The sequence below is a fragment of the Lipophrys pholis genome (genome assembly GCF_963383615.2).
Source record: "Lipophrys pholis genome assembly, chromosome: 6".
Taxonomy (NCBI): domain Eukaryota; kingdom Metazoa; phylum Chordata; class Actinopteri; order Blenniiformes; family Blenniidae; genus Lipophrys; species Lipophrys pholis.
The window spans coordinates 29,192,524-29,211,747 of record NC_137629.1 but is presented as its reverse complement, the minus strand read 5'-3'; the positions used below and the strand labels follow the sequence as shown (position 1 = coordinate 29,211,747).

At 42.5% G+C, this 19,224-nt stretch overlaps 2 protein-coding genes across 2 annotated transcripts in view; one reads left to right on the top strand and one right to left on the bottom strand.

Annotated features, from left to right (window-relative positions):
- The first annotated feature begins 10,092 nt into the window (after positions 1-10,092).
- Positions 10,093-13,936, top strand: f9a (coagulation factor IXa). The gene is made up of 8 exons (XM_080465143.1): positions 10,093-10,183; positions 10,407-10,588; positions 10,681-10,705; positions 10,851-10,964; positions 11,501-11,635; positions 11,740-12,041; positions 12,164-12,287; positions 12,902-13,936. The coding sequence occupies exons 1-8, from the start codon at positions 10,102-10,104 to the stop codon at positions 13,495-13,497; spliced, it is 1,560 nt and encodes a 519-aa protein (XP_080321269.1). The 5' UTR covers positions 10,093-10,101; the 3' UTR covers positions 13,498-13,936.
- Positions 13,627-19,224, bottom strand: part of mcf2a (MCF.2 cell line derived transforming sequence a) — a gene marked incomplete at its 5' end in the record, with an annotated part of 24,488 nt that continues 18,890 nt past the window's right edge. The window contains 5 exons of the mRNA XM_080465877.1: positions 13,627-15,952; positions 16,033-16,136; positions 16,348-16,460; positions 17,221-17,333; positions 17,732-17,832. Of these exons, the coding sequence (XP_080322003.1) occupies positions 15,912-15,952; positions 16,033-16,136; positions 16,348-16,460; positions 17,221-17,333; positions 17,732-17,832 (472 nt within the window). The 3' untranslated portion in view covers positions 13,627-15,911. The remainder of the gene's footprint in view (positions 15,953-16,032; positions 16,137-16,347; positions 16,461-17,220; positions 17,334-17,731; positions 17,833-19,224) is intronic.

Here is a 19,224-nt window from a genome sequence, read left to right as displayed (position 1 = left end):
GGCCTTTTACTCTCTAATGTATTTGTGTCAGTCCTCATCATTCCCATCCCCTTCTCTTATACAGTTTAGACCCAATCCTGCATCTACTACTTGTGTGAACATACATACATCCATACGCTTAAGTAATTCCTAGATTGCAAATGCTGAGATGATCCATGTACTCAGTTACTATACAAAAATCCAAATATATAGCATTTGAAAGACATTTGAGGGATTTCTAGTGCCATCTGTTTGATTTGTGGACATATTTATGGGGGGAAAAAAGCTTATTTCATTTTTAGATCTGATTTGAATGATCTCCAACATTCAGTGACAATATTCCATAATATATTTATTTATGTGGTTGCCAATCCATAATGTGAGAGACGCTTAATTCAGTAGAAAGACAACCCAGGATCTGGAGGGTCTGGGAGGTCAGTTGTAACATTTTCATCTCAGGAAATAATCAACTAACTTACTTGAATATTCATTCTTTCTCGTTCACATATCGGCAGCATCGTCTAGATTTAATCCTGCGGAGACAAAAAAAAAACCCACATTGACATTACGATTTTTTTTTGTTTCCATTCATCTGTTTTTCAGCGGCTCGTTCGGTTTAAGAACCCAGAAAGTTAAATTCACACACTCCTCACATACCAGCTCAGACATGTTCATGTATGTTGGGAATGAGGTCTAAAGGAGGAGGGTTAGAGAGAGTGTAAATGTCAATGGGTTGTGTTCCCACTGTGTCCACGGCCTGTAGCCCCCTCTGACCTTTCCACCAGGGCATCACACTACAGCGCTACGTTCATCCCCGCCCGGTTTAAAGCAATCCCCCCGGGGCCTGGTTGGTTCAGCGCTCCTGACAAACTCCTGACTCACACTCTGTCACCTCTGATGTCACTTCACAGCACGTGTCCCCCTCTGCCACCGAATAGCCCTGAACCACTTCTTTTTGTCTGTTGATTGCAAAATGTCTGCTTCAAAATGCATCATCACCCCCACATTGCTCCACAGGCATGTCTCCGTATGTCACTGGCCACTTTAAAATGTATACCTTTTTTTTAAATAGCATTAATAGACTAAATAATGCATTCAAAATTATTGTCCAGCATTAAAATAAATGAAATTATTCATTATACTATTTCCCATTTCAATATGCCGATACTTTACAACTGAGGCCCAAAATGTCTAGAAACACCAGTTTTATTAAGTCTTTCATAACATACAGTATTTAATTCATGTTCAAAATTTTAAAGCTGATGTAACAAACCACTGTTGCTATGAAATTAATGCGGCCAACAGAAACGAAACAATATTTTCTCTAATGATGCGAACGAATAGAAAGTACCAAAATAGTTTCAGAGTCTCCACATCTAAATGTGTTTTCACAGGAACCCAATACAAATACCTGTTTACCAGATATCTGATTATTTTCTCTCACAAATTTCACTTTGGAACGTTCAAACTCTTCTGGAAAGCTGCAATTATACGTTAAACCCTGTATTAACTAATGCCAACTGTTTTATTCATCCGTCCTCTATACTGCTTCATCCAGCATAATTAATTTGTTATTGAGACCTCATGTGTCTTTGTTCTTTGTGAATTCTTCCCTTTTACTGGATGTATAGTAAGGATCAAATTGCTGAAGGTTGAATTAGTTTTCACCCGCTCATGTTTTATCTGTGTGCAGTGCTACGCGTCATCCAGAGGACATTTCTCACGGGTTTTCTGGAGCTGCCGCCCAGTTCTTCTTCTGGTCGGGTGGATTCATCACGGCCTTTCAAACTCAATTTCCAATCACATGAAACAGGCACACACTGTACCTACACTTATAGGGGACTTATAAATCAGTTGCATGGGATGAGGGCGCCAAACCAACAGAGAAGTAGCTGCTTGATTTGCTGCTCGCCGAGACAAAAAAAATAAAATCACCCAAGGTTATATTAGTGGAAGGGCCTGTGTGGTAGGCAGGGATCAGTCCTAGGGATCACTCTCTGGGACAGGCAGCGAGGTGTTGGAGGGTGATTAATGCCCCAATATTGTGCTGCTGGGTTAGTCGCTTGCCCCTGATTGTAGGTGCCCGCTCGATTCGAGTTCTGAGAATGGCTGATAAGGTAATCAGACGGGTGCTGATGACAGCAGACACAAGCTGGTATCAAGGGGGTCAAGGAAGTGTTTAGGAGTAATATAAATGGTATTCCTCACATGCGATCTATTCAATATGTGTCAGATTTTTGGGGCATTTATCCTTATCAGAAAATTGCCGGCTCACTGATCATTGAAAAGGTGATGGAATTTAAGCTTTACCAAGTTATTTTAGGACACTGAAATAAAGATTATCCTGACTTGAACAGATTCTGAAAGCTCTTTTCTTTTATGCGACATAATGAAGCAAAGGTCAGGCTCATGTGACGAGCACCAGGAAATGCAAGCGCGATATTTATTCGTTGATCTTGAACATCATGACGAATAAGAACGTGGCAGAGAAGCAATTTGAGGACCATAAAAGCCAAGGGCCTAAAATGAAACCATATAAGTGATGGATTTGATCAAATGCTATTAATTCCGTTGTAACTGCTCATCTATCTCCGAGTCTTGGAGCTCAAGCTCACTGACCTCGGTTTCAACGCCCAGGGCAGGGTCAGCAAGTTATTTCAAACCTAAGGAGGTCAGGGTCAAAAGGTGAGACATGACGTCGTATTTCTGTCACCCCCCCCCCATAACGCTCCACATAATTGACTCGGCTGCTCCCCAGATTGCATTTTCATATCCCTCATGTCAGTGTCGGGCTATATTTCACCTGCGGGACAGATAATCTACCACCCCAATCCCAAAAAGGCAGAGATGATGTCTAAACTGTAAACATAGTCTGGATGCAATGATGGTACAGTGGCTCACACTGGGAGAATGTTCCTGGCTTCAATCCAGTGTGGAGTTTGTATATTCTTCTTCTGCATGCATTGGGTTTTTTTTCTCCAGCTATGTGTGTGTGTGTGTGTGTGTGTCTAATCCGTACCTCCTGTGCATCTCTCCAAACTTGATAGGATTAGCATCAATGCAGAATTCACTGATTCCAGATAAAATCCAAGAAGCATTTTTTTCTTTTTCCAGAACTTTTGTTTCAGGATGCGGCAGTCAACTTAAACAAATCCTGCACACAGTCTCATGTTTGTCATCGCTGTCGGTGGAAAACCTTTAACAGAAAAAGACAATTATTAATTGTTGCAGAAAGTATGATATGCAAACAACAAATGTGTATGTGACTTAATCAATGCAAAGTTTAATATTTCCTAAATAAACAGTTACAAATTATGAAAAATATTTAGTTAAATAAGTAAGTCAACAACATTAAATACATTTCAAGGCTGAGAAAAGCACTTTCAAACACCCAGATATGTTCATCAATCACCAATCCAACAATTACCCCCACCCTTTTTAATACTTCACCCTTTTTAGACTGCTCAGCAAAATAAGCCACAGGCTTCAGCCGGTTCCTTTTTCGGTTGCTGGACGGTTAATTTTTTTGTAATAATGTTCTTGTTTGCCTCTTTGTAAGAATGCACCCAAAATAAAACTAACAAACTAAATAAATCAATGATTCTTTTTTTTAACCAGCTGCTTCTCTCCCCTCATATCTTTAGGTTGCACTGGGTAACTAATCACCTGTTCCGCTGTGGTTTATCCGTCAGAGGAGCAAACCCACACTGAGGGTGTGTGTCCTTCTTGAAGACGCAGCTGTCCACCCAGACAATCATGCAGGTGTTTCTCATGAACCATTCAGAGCCGCGTCGGTGCAGTCCAATCCAAACAAGCTTCACGTTTTAGCTTCACCGCTTCACAGCGGGGGTATTTCTGCGTTCGCCCCTGTGATGGGCTCATGACCTTTCTCCCTTTCGAGACGACACACTGTCCTTCGCCCGTCATTACTGACTGGATGAAGAAGTTTACATAACTGTTAAAGGGCTGTTTAGAGAAGCTGTATCAAGTGAAGGTGGCAAAGGTCAACCAATCTGCTGAGATCTAAAGATAAGGAAACAGCTTCAGAAAAAAAGTTTCTCTGCATTATACATTATAGTTTGATCCCGCCTTCTACAATCCTGATGTCACCGAACTATTCAGAGAAATCTCTGTGTGCAAGGGACAAGGTCAAAAGAAAATAATGGTTCCTTAGTCAGTGCAGCATTAAGAACACAAATGGCTCTACATAAGGGCAGGGACACTTCTAGAACTAACTGTGAAAGTACTCGGTCATGTAATCTCCTCAGAAGAAACATCATGTGAAGAGGATCATGCTGAACACAGCGCAGGTCGGAAATACTGCAATTCGACCCATTTCTACCTCATTGACTCTGTCCAAAATAGCTTTTTGCTAATTCTTTTGTGACATTCTCGTGGAAAACGGTGAGTATTGCGAGTGACCAGGAGGGATGAAAGCTCCACTTTTCATTAACGGTGGCTGAGCGCTCCTGAGCCGGCAGCGCGTGTCAGCTCAGTCTGCATCACGGCTGACAGAACCAGGAGTGGATCCGCACTCCTTTCTTCACGGGAACTCTTGTGTCGAGTTTCTGGGTCACTATCGGCAGGAGGAAGCTTTGGCTGAGTGTGAGTGCTCCTGTCAGCGCCTTGCCCTCGTCTGCATTTGTGGTGTACATGCATTTGTGGACACCTTGAAACAATCTGGGATGCAGATCCCAATAAATAATTAAACCTGTGGACGAGGATCATGTTGCTAATACATGAAGTGTATGAGTTGGATTAGTTCATACATCACAGAGCTGCAATTTAACTGTTCATTTTAGTTGAAATGTTTGTTTTGTTCAAACTTCACATGATTTTCATTGATATTTGAGTAAATGATGTGTAAACTACTTTTGCACTGTTACAACAAAACAATTAAAACAAAACCGGAATTCAGAAAATACAGGAAAAATACATCAAAAGACACAATATGTAAAAACGAGTGTCTCTTTTACTGTCACTTCTGTTTCAACTGGGTCTCAAACTTCATGGATTTAGATCTTCTCTCTTACTTGATTTTAATTAAGTATATTTCAGACCATTGCACTGAGACCAGTGTTGCAATAGGAATACTGCCTCTCTTTAGTTGAAACAATTTGAAGACAGTTTTTGGCTTCCATGTTCAAAGATGGATGGTAAAACATCAGGATTTCAAATTACTGAAATGACTGTACTAATTAACAGAGCGAGACACTCTGAAATATCACATTAATGTCAATGGCTTTATCAAGGGGGTGGGGGGGGGGGGGGGGGGGGGGGGTGCTTTCAGGGCCACTGCTCCTCTTTGTGACGCTCCCAGGAGATTTTACTGTACAAGACTGAAGTGCTGTGAAAATTACCCACAAGCACAATTTGGCTCTCAGAGTGTCAAAGAGATGCAGCATTTATCTTTATTTTCCAGTATAGCTTTCTGCCCGAGGCTTCAAAACTACAAGAACGGTTTAACGTTATGATTTAAAAAAAGAAAAAAAAAAAAAAAGCCACACAGTCGCAGAGATGATAAATGTGCGAAGCTTCATAAAAAGGACTGATATTTTTATTAGCTTCTCTGAAAAGGAAAGGAAGTCAACCGCCGTCGCATTTGTCTTCATTCTATAGATATACAGCCAGGAATTGCTTTTGATAAACAGAGGTTAACTTTTAGTTTCCAAAACGATGACATGCTCTTGAGAGGTTGTGTGGGCATTCCTCAAAATGTCAATAACAAGAAAAGCAGTGGCGTTACTCTCGTTCCTTAATGATAATCAATTTTCTTTACAGGCCGTCAAATTCAACACTATGACGTGACGAGTAGAGTCGGTGGACAACTCGGTCCTCCTGTTCTGAATATCAATGCTGAACTGAAGTACCACTTTGCCTAAACTTGATATGCTGGGAATGTATCAGGCACAATCTGTGATGAATCAAATATCCAACACTGCTGGTTCAGGCTCCACAAATCTTCCACAGCAGCTCATTTTTCCTCACGCTTGCAGCGAGCTAATTACAAAAAACTGACTCCAGGAAGAGGGGATCACAAACTGACGTAGACAGAGTTCTTGCATGTCACCCATAACAAGCTGAACTCTCCACTCTTCGCTTCCATCGCTTCATGAATATGCACACGCGTGTGACGGCATTAACATTTACATGTCGTGCCCCGAGGAGGCCCCGGCGCCCGTGTCGGCCCATCATAACATCTGGAAGGAACGGCTGCTCTTGCTGAACATAACTCCTTTCCCACTGCCCCCAGATATTCTCAAGTCGTCACTCAAATGTCACGCCGTACAAACTCACCACAAATTTAATTATGTGTGTATGATGTTTCACTTACAGTGAACAGTGGAGGACACACTCTGATCAGTAACTATAAAGTGAGAGACTGAACTAAGATTACTGTTATATTGTAATGTATGGATGTAGAATCTATCTATCTATCTATCTATCTATCTATCTATCTATCTATCTATCTATCTATCTATCTATATTTTGTTTAATTCTGTCCAGTGTTGCACGATGACGCGGTGGTAAACGCTCTCGCTCACAGTAGAGTTTGCATGTTCTCTCTGTGTATGTGTGGGTTTCCTCTGGATACTCTGATTTCCTCCAACAGTCCACAAACATCCATGTGAGGTTAAATGATGACCCTAAATTGCTCCCAGGTGTGAATGAGAGTGTGTGTTGCTGTGCGTTTGCCCTGTCCCGGGTGTTTTTGGACTATTCAAGCCCATCCTTGAATCTCTGGGCCCAAATAAACAGTGACACCCTCTAATTTCTAGATTAATTCAATTGATTATACCTTTCAGCATCACAAGATTCACTTCTTACAGCACTGACTCATGTGTTTTCCCCCCAAAAAATCTTGCTGTGCTTGTTTAAGCTCCAACAAACGTAGTGGTTGTAACAGGAGAAGGTTTCAGCACAGAACAAAAAAAAACAAAAAACAACAACATCAAAACCCTGCAAATAACAACACGGAGTTCCCTGGTGAAAGGCTGAGGTCTTGACTGCCTGCTCGCTCTCACAGCTCAGGAGGCGCTGTATAGTAGCAATCAATAGCACTGAGCAAGCATCAGAGTTTGTTATCATCTCCGAGGCTCTGACTCGATCCTCCGCTGTACAGTGACTAATCTTATTGGAGCCGACACAGATTCCCCAGCTGTGTGGCGCTGCCAAAGACTGAGCGAAGACAGAGATGTCAGGAAGATCTTCATGAATCAATAGTCAGTCACAATTTTACGTCCATGCATCCACGCCGTCCACCTGACATGCCGTCACCTCACTTCTGGGAGCCCAAACCATTGTTTCTATTTTCTGCTACGCATGCCGTAGTAAGCCCGGTCACTGGTTCATATCCTCGGCACGATTAAACTAGGATGAGAGACTATGTGGAAAGTATGCCGTCAGGATTATTAAGCCCACTGTCTCTCCACAAGGCTCAGTGACAGATTTACATTTAGAAATATGACTCAGTGAGAGGGGTGCAGGGTATAATAAGAGTTTGCTGATCATTTCTGGAGCACCTGAGTCCAACGCTCCAGAAGGTAATAAAAGCTCTGCTTCCTGTCGGAAGCCTGCATTGCTTTTTTTTTTTTTTCTTCCCATATCAACACCACATTTACACTCATCCTTCATTCTCACTACTGATGACACAGACACTCACATCCCATTCATTCAGCTAAATTTGACATTCAGACGCTCCCTCCGTTTCTTTTAACCAAGCCAGGTTATGAAAAAAAAAAAAAAAAAAACCTGCTTTGCATTAAAGATTGAAAACAGTTAGTGAAATTCTATTATTCCAGGCAGTGAAAATCTGGAATACCAGCATGTGTGAAGACACTACCACCACACTGTTACTCATCCTGGCTGGGAAAGATTGAGAAGCACTTGTATTGAGCAGACAGTGTTAATTACTCAAGTATGAATTATTCAGTCTCTGAACGATTCAGTGAAATATAAATGCCTCCGGTCAATAGCTGCCAACACTTGAGAAGACTTTGGACTCCCTCCGGGGGGATTCCACAGCCTGTGATGGGTTGCATCTTGGATGCCAGACCACAAAATGACACCAGAGGTAAATCTTCAGTTGGCAAGCTGAATCAGCGCCCTTGACCACAAAGTGCATCTGCACTCTGAGTATTGATGGAGAAGTTTGATTGGTTATGAAAAGGAGGAGTTCAAAAGTTTTCTAACTTTGTCCCAATGTTAACTTTAGTCTGCGTTGTGGTAATATCTTTCAGGATGAGGGGTTCTCTCCTGACAGCACTGACAGAAGCTAAATCCTCCATCAGCTAAGATAATATAGCCTGAGAGGTTCGTAGCAAAGGCCTTAATAATCATAACCAGATAACTTAACCTCAAGCAGCATGTAGAGACATCACATAAAACCATTCTTGTTGGGGAAAAGAAGATAAGCCCATGATCTCAGTGAAACAATAAACCTTATTCACGAGGCAATGCCTCTATTTTTAATCCATTGGGAATATAAATAGGAATGTGTGACAACACTGCTCATTAACACAGTACAAGCAGTGTCAAATAACCTCCGGCCATCTTCGGCAGAGCAGGGTCAATTATCTTAAAGTAATAGCTGCAGATTAAGCTCACTAGATTCCATTGTCTAAAGCAGATCAATCCGGCGTCACATGACTTTAAAGAACCTCTGACTCAAAGCAGTTCAGAATTCACTCCCTGAAAAGATTGTTTCTGACACATTTTACAGTGAAACAAAATCCAAGGGAAATTAAAGTATAACCACCGTCCAGCAGCCGTGAGACACATCATGTGGTTGAATTAGATTGTTTTTTTTAAGTCATTACCATGATATCACAAGAGAAATGATGACTGCTAACTCAATGGGATGTGTTGTGTCGATGCCAAACTTTCTCTCTGTTAAAACTAAACATAATGGGAACACTATGGCCCTGGTGAAAATGCTTTTCGCCGTTATTTTCTGAGGTGCTTGTACGCCATCTTGTGGTGAAAAGTGCAAAGTGCCATTATGTTTCCTTGGCCTGGCCTTCACTCAGAGCAGCAGGGAGTCATCATCAAAACATGAGTAAAGCCTGTTGAAATGCTGTCGTGAATGTTGAACTTTGGTTAATTTAACCAGGATAAGGCTTTTTTTTATACATGAACCATATCAGTTTACGAAAGAGAAATGTCTGCTGCAGGTCAGGCCGTCGATTACTGTTATAGAAAGAAACTATTAAAACAGAATATCAAATTCATCCATCCAGCCACTGCAGTCGATCACATCTGGATATCCAAACCATCACAGAGGAAACACAGACACACACGACCACACACTCTCATTCCCTTACAGCAAATTATAGTCACATATTAACCTCGAATCAGGTATGAACCATGTACACTGTCAGTAAATGCAGGTTCGAGGAAGACCTCAAATGCACCAGTGTTAATCACTCTACCCGCCCCTTGAAAAGAATTTATAAGAGCGATTTATTGATTTTCAAGTTACCTATACTAAATTGATATATCATTTATGACAGCCCGCCACAGTAGACATAACTCGATCAATCCTTAATGAAAGAAAAAATAGAAATAGTCACAATAAGTTAGGATTGTGCAACAATGGACTGAAGGAATTTCTTCACTGTCTGTGCTGAGTGGACATCTGGTCCCACCGAGTTTCACAATTTACAAGCTGATTTTAGTTTCCCCGAGTCCGACCAGCTGAATCAGAATGTCAACACGATGGATCCTGGGGCAGAACTTTGACCACAGTGCCACGTTCTGGTCTGCCCAGAGGACACGGACGTCAGCTGAACGTGAACATTAAGCTTTGGAGTAACAGTCAAAGTTTAGTAAGTTTCCTGACCCCCGTTCTGAGATCAAAATATCTGCATTTGGAGAACATTTTGATCTATTCTCATATTCCCCACTGTTTGTTTTTACAAAACAACAACACACATGTCATGGAGAGGAAATTCCCAGGTGTTTTTTGTTTTTTTTAGTGTGTGTGCATGTAGTTGTTGACACATTGGGTTTTTTTAACTGACGGTTGTGTTTCTCTGAGCAAACACACATCTCATCGTGGGAGTGTGTGCACAAACACAGATTTTGTACTTTGGAGTGATGGCTCAGTTTGTGTCTGTCAGGATGTCACCTGAGTTTGGAATGGCACTCGTTGCTTTGCCTGTGGTGTCTTTGCTGCTTTTGGAGCTTCACCTGGGCTTTGGAGGTATTATAACATTCTGAATAGTTATTTCCCAACTTGGGGTTGATTTTATTTGTTAAGTTGAGTAGTTTTATTCTCCAGGTACAGAGAACAGGTGAAAAATTCTCCTTTTTTAAAAAAAAGTATTTCATCTGGAAAGAATGAGTAAAATGAAACCTCCAGACTTCATAGATCTCCGTCACAGTGACCAGGGTGACTTTATATTCTGCCCTTTTGATGCTCTCAGCTCCAGCGGCGGGTCCAGTGTTTCTCTCTGGCCAGTTGGCCGACAGCGTCCTGCAGAGACACAAACGCCACAACACAGGTCTGTTTGAGGAGGTGCTGGAGGGAAACCTGGAGCGAGAGTGCAAAGAGGAAGTGTGTGTCTTGGAAGAGGCCCGGGAGTTCTTCGAGGATGATGAAAGGACGGTGTGTATTTGTTCATTTTGACATGATTTTACACAGATCCCCATCTCTTTTTGGCTGTGCTCACCATTATTGACTTTGTCCTGTATTTTCAGATGGAGTTCTGGGCGGGATATATTGGTAAAATCCTAAAATTGTTGTGTTTTCACTCTTAAATCTACAGTATAAAGTAAATGTAATTCTCAATGTAAGCTTTCTAGTATTTTGCCTACAAACCGTTGTCTCTGGATTTACTGTTTGATTAGATGTGTTTATTTTTCCTCAGATAGCGATCAGTGTAAGTCCAGTCCCTGTGTGAACCAGGGCTCATGTAACGACCTCATTGGCTCCTACTCGTGCACATGTCCAGCCAGCTTCACCGGCAGGAACTGTGAAATTGGTGAGTCAATGTCCTGCGCCTGGATTCAAAAATGCGATCACACAATATTAGATTGTTTTGCTACGTGGTCCAAATTTGGTGAGAACATGATGCGAGGCTTGATCAGATCACAGTCCCAAAGGAAAAACAGCCAGATGCCATTTTGGTCCCGGTTTGTTTCTAAATTAGATCAGTGGCTTTCATCCAGCATCAGTCTCATGTTGGGTTCCAAAATTAGAGTGTTTGTCCTTTTGGTTATTCTAAATAAAGCATCTAAAATGTCAACTACTCGATTCATCTACCTGAATCAGGTACCGTTATTTGACCGTGCAGTTGTCCACAAAGTCAAGGCTCACAATTTTCTAATATACTTTTGAACAACCGTCGCATTTCCACATGAATATTGACGTATTGCTTGTTCTAATAGATGTTATCATACTTTAAAGTGATACACTGACAAGCTTTCCTTAATGCAACATCACATCCAACCGTCCAGCTTCTAAACTGATTTATCTGAGATACACTTGAAGTAACAGTGAATTTTCTTTCCTCTGCAGTTATTGCAAAAAGATGTGACATAAACAATGGAGACTGTATGCACTTCTGTGAGTCTTTGGGAACCTTTGCAGCCAAATGCTCCTGCGCTCGAGGATACGGGCTGATGGAGGACGGGACCAGCTGTGAAGCAGAAGGTATTTCCTGATCGGCTTATCCGCAAATTCATCACATCGCCAGAGTTTTTAACTCCAGTGTCCGCCAATCCCCCCCCCCCCCCCCCCCCCCCATACGTTACCAGTTGAATTCCCATGTGGGAGAACTGCCTTGACAGAGGTGAGCGTCGTATCCACAAGGTCGCTGCTCCATTACGTGAACACCAGCCTGCAAAACACTACCTCACTGAGCAATGTGAGCACAACTCCAGCCGCCCCCTCAGCTCCAGCCAGCACCACAGAGTCCTTTGTGGCCACAAATAACTCTGAGGAGACGCTGCCCACGTGGATGTACAATTATTCTGAGGTCCTCTCGGAGGAGCCTGTAAGGCCCTACAGGCGCATCGTTGGAGGAGAGGTGGTCATTCCAGGAGAGATCCCATGGCAGGTATCTGAAAGGAAGTGAAAGCATTTAAAGCATGCAGGGGCCTCACAGGGGAAATCCATGAGTGTAGTATTTTCAATTTCTTGCAGCTCGTCGCAGCTTTCTTTTCTCTATGTTTCACGCAGGCGGCCTTGGTGGCACATCCCAGTGGTGACTTATTCTGTGGGGGCTCCATTCTCAGCGAGCGCTGGATCATCACTGCTGCTCACTGTGTAGTGGAGGCACAGGGCGCCTTTGTTGTCAGAGTAGGTAAGAAATACAGCGGCTTCAGGATGCTCTAATTAAAAAAGAATGTAAGGAGTTCATCCTTGAGAATGATTTTAGTCAACGGCTCAATTTATAGGGTTTTATGTGGTGTAAAATCTCCAGGGTCAGAGGTTTCTGTCATCTGAGAACCTAAAAAAAAAAAGGTGTTAAGGTCAAGCCTGGACCCCGAGTACCTAAATATATTAAGTACCTGGCTTTGGTGATACTTTCTAAACTATCTTTGTGCTCTTCTTTATCTATAATCACACTTATTTAAATGTGCTTCTAACAAAATGTTCCACAGTTGGCATTTTGTTTTATTCTTTTTCTAACAAATACATGAAAGAAGTGTATTATTATCATTTACTATGCATTTGGAAACGACAGTCTATTATCATGTTTTTCATTTGTTTCGCTTGGAATTTTAATCCAGGAGTTAAAATTTAAAAAAAAAAAAAAAAAACACACATCCGATTCAGATTTTAATCTGTAGGATTGGTATTTTTCTTCATCTTGAACGATTTTAAAGTGTATGATGCAAGTTTAAAACTGTGCATTTTTCAAAATTTGCTAAATAATGACAAAAAGTATTGAACACCTAATATCTCCAACTCCAGGGGAGCATAACGTCCACATCCACGAGGACACGGAGCAGAACTTTGACGTGTTGGAGATGCACATGCACCCACGCTACAATGCCAGTATCAGCTTGTACCACCATGACATCGCCTTGCTGTATCTCAAGAGCTCCATCACCTTCTCCAAGATAGTGCGACCCATCTGCATAGGGCCCAAGCCCTTCATCGAGACTTTAGTGAAGGTGTCTTCCCCGGCCACGGTCAGCGGTTGGGGCCGAACTCGCTTCCTGGGGGCAACAGCCAGCACCCTGCAGAAGGTGGAGGTTCCCTTCACAGATCGGACGGAGTGTAAGCACAGCAGCAGCGCCAGGATCACTCCCGTCATGTTCTGTGCAGGATACTATGACGAGGCCAAAGATGCCTGTCAGGGCGACAGCGGAGGGCCACACGCCAACAGGATCCACGACACCTGGTTCTTGACTGGAATCGTTAGCTGGGGGGAAGAGTGTGCAAAAGAGGGGAAATATGGTGTTTACACCCGGGTGTCGCTGTATCACCGCTGGATAAGCCATGTCATGAAATTACATAAGCACAGGCTGGCAGTGGATTTGGAAAACCCTGACCCCGAGATTTAAAAATGATGCTTTTTTTAGTACAGAAATCGTCTTTAAATGTGTCGTACGTCAGGGGAAAAGTGTTGAAGCAGCTTGGCATCCAAGTCAGGAAACTAAACACACTGTTAGAAAACTTAATGTTTTATATTGGATCGTTTTATTGTGTCTTATGGTGAAGGACTTTGTGATTTCTGTCTGTGAAAAGTGCTATCTATGATGAATAAAATGTACTTACTTAGACATCTGTTATTAAAAAAAATTTCAGCATGGTTAGATAACATGTAGAAACAATACAAAATGTGGAGATTTATGAGCAGAATTTATGAATTCATCCAAAGAGCGAATAAAAAAACAGTATTGAATGAATTCAAGTTTTCAACCCAGCTGTGTTACATCAAAGCTTAATTTCCAATTCCTTGTAAGTAAATAATTAACTAACAGTTAAAAAGAGTCTCTATACAAAAAACAAAATCCTAAAAGGGAAAAGTCTGTACAGTTTTATTATACAAGCCAGTTTCCATTGAAACGACAGCCTAACATTGCTATGTTAAAATAAGAGTTACTGAATCCTTCCATTTCCTTTACAAAAAAACAATAAATACTTGAATTTCATTGGAATATTTGACTGAACCAACGCTGTACAAAAGAAACCAGAGCTGAGCGGCGTCTGTCAAGAACACAGACCTGTTCATTGTTGAGTTGCCATGCCGTTTTCATACAAAGAAACAGTCAGCAGCAAGCTTTGGCTCCTCAGAATAGATATCTTTACAAGCAGTTTCCTTTTTTGTGTGCAAATTCTGCAGCATTATACACTGAAACAACAAAGGAGCAGTCTCATTTTCTGTTTGTTTAAAGGATATTTTAGTCGAGAGAAGCATGGCTCCTATAGAGACATAATTTCATTTGGTACTACTCAGATACCTCGCAATATAGAGGAACAACATGACGGCAAGCTAAATAAATTAACAACATAGGAAATACGTTGAGTGCAGTGGCCCCTGCTGCGTTCCAGGCTCATTTCCATATCAAACACATCGAATCAAAGGCAGCCTCCCGACCGGGGCCACAATTTGATGTGGTAAATTCATATAAGTCTGCAATCAATATTTAATTAAGAGTTCGACACAGAGGGTATATTTCATGTTGGTTCCATGATCCCTTTTAATGGGGGATCCAGGATTAACTGAGCTGTAATGCTGCAGAGGAAACAAGGAGTAAGCCCAGCATAGGCTTTCTCCATCTTTCACCTCACTCTCCCGTTTGACTGACAGTCTGCTCCCAAAAGATCCTGAGGAAAATGACAGTATTTCACACTCTGAGGCATGTGCATCCCATTTGTCTGGAGGATTATAGTGCCATCAGTCATCATCAGATATATCTGTGTCTTCCATTACCATCACTGACACGTCAAAATGCTGGCTGTGCGCAGGGGTGTGTCTCCCCTGTCTCTCTAACACATCATACATTCAAGAATAAACAATAAAAAAAAAAAAACAATAACAGCAAGAATAAAAGTGGGGAAGCACAGTGGGAGGTATAAAGCATCAAGCACGAGCACATTCACTGGACAGATTCTTCATGTCTGTTGTCTTTCCGCCTCAATAAAGTGCCTTTTTGAATATTCGTGAGGTCAGTTTAAAGCAAAAACAGGGTATTTGATTTTGCAAACAGTACGAGAGACTCCAAAAGAGCAAGAATGAAAAGGCATTATGGCATGGCACGTTTTGGCATTTTGACTCGAGACCGTACATCAGTGTAGTGCCTTAGGGAATGAAATGTGAGAAAACACACTCCAAATCGGAAATGCAACTAACTGCACGAAGATGAAAAAGTGAAATACGGTAAATGTAAAAAAAAAACTAAAAAAAAAATGATGGTAGAATATTTGTACAATAGTCTTAAGAAATGGTTCAGGCAAATCCTGGGTCAACATCCATCCAGCACACAGAGAGACAAACTGGAATACAAACAATCACTTAGAGAGCCTCAGCTATAAGCTGGGATGAAGTCCTCAATGATCCACCGCTGCAACGGCAAACTCACATCCAGAGTGCCTGTGCTGCAGAAGAAGCACCAGAGGGACACGATTTCAATGACAAATCAGAACGAGAAGAGGAAGACCGCGGAAGCTCCAGGGGTAAGTTGCTGATTGTCCACCGGGGGGCTGAACGTCCCCCTGTGCATTTGTGCTGGTACCTCCGTGCAGCGTCACCGTCACAAAACACTGATCATCAGTAAAAAGCCACGAGAGGAAACCGGCTCTGTGGATTCTCACATTGTTCCTCCTCGGCGACTGAACTGTGCTGCAGAAAGTAGACAGCACAGGGGGGGTAAGGAGTGGGTGGCTTTTGTGAGACAGCCTTGGCTCAGTCTGCTCTCTCTGTGTGTTCATCATCCACAGGTAAATACCAGATTCATATTGTGTGATTTCTTCTCTACGGCGAGCTCAGCTTCCTCATCTTCAGGTTCCCTGGCTCTACGAGAAAAACACACATCCTTTAAAGAAGTAAAACAAGGAATTACTGTGACTCAACATCATGAAGGTGTTTTCTTTACCCCCCAGCCGGGAAGCCAGCTCTCGTCTGTTGCCTCCTACAATCAGCGGCAGGCTGGCAGATGCTACGAAGCCCTCCTGTCGCCGACTCAGATTTTTCACCAGCCTTTAGATCATTTTATGAGAAAAGGGGCAAAAAAATTAAATATATGGACTTTGCTTTACTTCATTTATTAATTTCTTTTTTTTTCTTTTTCACATTTGGGATTTTAGGATGTCACATCCTAAAAAAACACACCTCACACTGTACATTTTCCACATTTGCATGAGAAGGCTGCTCAGAGTTTACTGTACATCTCTTGTGGCCCAAACCTCACCAGCGCCCCCTGCTGTCTTCATATTGTAGCTGGATGACGTCTCCACATTTGATGGTGATGCTGTCTGGTCCATTTTGGAGATAATCAGCCAAAGCCCTGAATCTGCCTGGAGACTGACACAGAGCCGTCAAGCACAAAGGGAGAAAAATGTTTCTATTTAAAAAAGACACACAAAATCAGAAATAGGAAATAAATAAAATAAACGGAACTCGAGGTTAAAAAGACAATCAGCCTCTGTAGATTAGTTATATTTATCTGTGAGAACAGTTAAAAGCTTGTTTTACGGATTCTCTTCAGAAGTAGTAAACTTGATCGTGTTAATGAAGCTCAGATTTAATGCATAATATTTATAATTGGACATACAGTCCAATGCCGTGTAAGTTTAATCGTCTATTTATGGCAAATTAAAACTGTCAACCGAGCAGCTCCAGAGCACTACAACACTAATTTGGATGAAGTGGTGTTGACGTAGATAAACAAACAGTATTTATTTCAGATAACAGATATTGTTTTCACGGCAGAATTTGGGTTTTTTAATTTGATGTCAGCACTAACAATTGAAAGTAGGTTTGTTGTCCGACTTAAAAGAGACTCTTTTAAGTCCGTGTTTCAAAACTGTAATGAAATGAAACTGACTGTAAAATACTTAAATAGTGGCAGAAGGCAACATAACATATGTTCCATTATTTTAGTCAATAAAACTCAATAATACACCAACATTTTATCCTCCTGAGAATAAAATTGAATATTTGAGGTTAGAACAACAACTCGTTTTGTGGACTCTCACGGCCATTAATCGTTTATTCATCTGTCGTCTACACACATACTCCTGAAAATATATTGTGTTTGTTATTTGATTTGATCTGGTCTCACCAGTTGCATGGAAACCTCCTCCTCTGCGTCAGACGGGTGGAAGGTGTCCCGACCTCCAGACCACTCCTCCAGACCCTCGCAGATGTCTACTGAGTGATGCGCTCCGGGCCAACCTGTCACACAAGACATGACTGTTGAACTTTTTTATATTTTGGTATCAATACGACACTCGAGAGTACTTCATGTAGATACTTTGTAACTAAATCGACTTGATGATAATCCCTTCGTCACTTACTGGGAAATTAACAAGAATGTAGAATCAAAAGCTAATCTCAGGAGTTGGACCTTTTTTCCCAAAATCCCTCGATGGACCTGGTTCTTCAGGTCAAAGTACACCTGAACTGCTGACGAGGGGGAAAAGTCAAATATCTACATTAGTTAACAATTATGAAGAAAGTCAGCAACAGCACTGCGACGTCTGCAAAGCAAATGTGAATTTGATCACTTAGATTTGGTTACTAAGTATCTACTTGATTAAATCAGACATGTGTGGCTGGTTAGTAGTTCTCACTCCTCCGGTTGTGCTGGTGTTTAGGTGAGTGGGGCTGGTGGTCTGGACTGCTCCTCCCCGACTCTGTGTCCTCTGAGCTCACTGACGCCCTCTGCTGCTTGCTGGGGAAATGACACCAACAACAATCTCACCAAATGTACACAGTCATAGGCACTCAGGAAAGACGTTATCCTCAGCAATCTGAGGTCGGCTTCCTCAGTCTGACTCATGCCAGGCACTAGTAAAGCTGCCCCCAGATCACTGTCGAGAACAACTCTCTCCTGCCGAGTCTCCAACAACCGCAGTCATCTCGGCACCAGGCAAACAGCACAAACACGCAGCAGCCATTTGCAAGCCTCTCCAGAAAAGGTGGCAGAGGAGTTTACACGCCGCTGACACAGTGTTCACACAAGGCTCACATGTGTCAGGGCAAGGGAGGATCTGGTCTCGATTTGTTGAGATCCAGATTTAGAGATTTGTCCACTTTATCTATGATTTGCTCAGTAATGAGATTTTTTATTTTTTTATTTTTAAAAAGGCTATTTTTTTCTTAATCAGATCTCAAAAATGAGCCCCACCCGGGAAGACAGTTGTCATGAGGAAATGATAAAAATTAATGGAATGAAAATTCAACTCTCCTTTTGCCTTTTGCATCACATGCAAAATAGCAAATCGGCTATGCATAAACAAGAGAAACAGTTTTTAGATATCATGTTAAATTAAAGCCATGGGGGAGCTGCTGAGACCTCGGCCTCTCGGTGCAGTAAGGGAGCATGGCAGGTCAGTTATGAACCAGAATGGAGTCTATAAAACGGGGTGCAGCTGAAGATCAGTATGCAAACACAGCAGCCTGGGGAGGTTTTGGGTCCCCAAACCGGGCCAGGTGGGTCATGCCAGAGTGAGGCGAGCCAGGTTGGGCCAGGCTGAGTTTACCACTGAGCATTACGGCAGGTCAGTGGCGCTGGGGGCAGTGGCGGGGGCGCGTCCGGGGCCGTTGCCGGGGGCTTCGGGGACGGGGGCTCCGGGACCGCAGGCACAGAAACACGTCAGCTGACAGCGAAACAAAGTCCAGCCCCGGCAGACAGCCCCTGGGGACCCCTCTGGACGGCCGCATGCCCCTGCAGGTAGGGGATGGGAGGAATGGGGAGAGGCAACTACACAGCAGTGAAGAGAGTGGGGCCTGTGCCCATGGTCACACACCAAGCCTCATACCAGGGCAACGTGGGATGATCCTCACCTTCCCTCAAGCTTTGACTAGATATGGAATCCCAGCAAATGCAGGTTGTAGAGCTTCGTGTGTGTGTGTGTGTGTGTGTGTGTGTGTGTGTGTGTGTGTGTGTGTGTGTGTGTGTGTGTGTGTGTGTGTGTGTGTGTGTGTGTGTGTGTGTGTGTGTGTGTGTGTGTGTGTGTGTGTGTGTGTGTGTGTGTGTGTGTGTGTGTGTGTGTGTGTGTGTGTGTGTGTGTGTGTGTGTAGTCCCACGCCTAACATTAGTGTGTGTAGTCAGGACACTGAC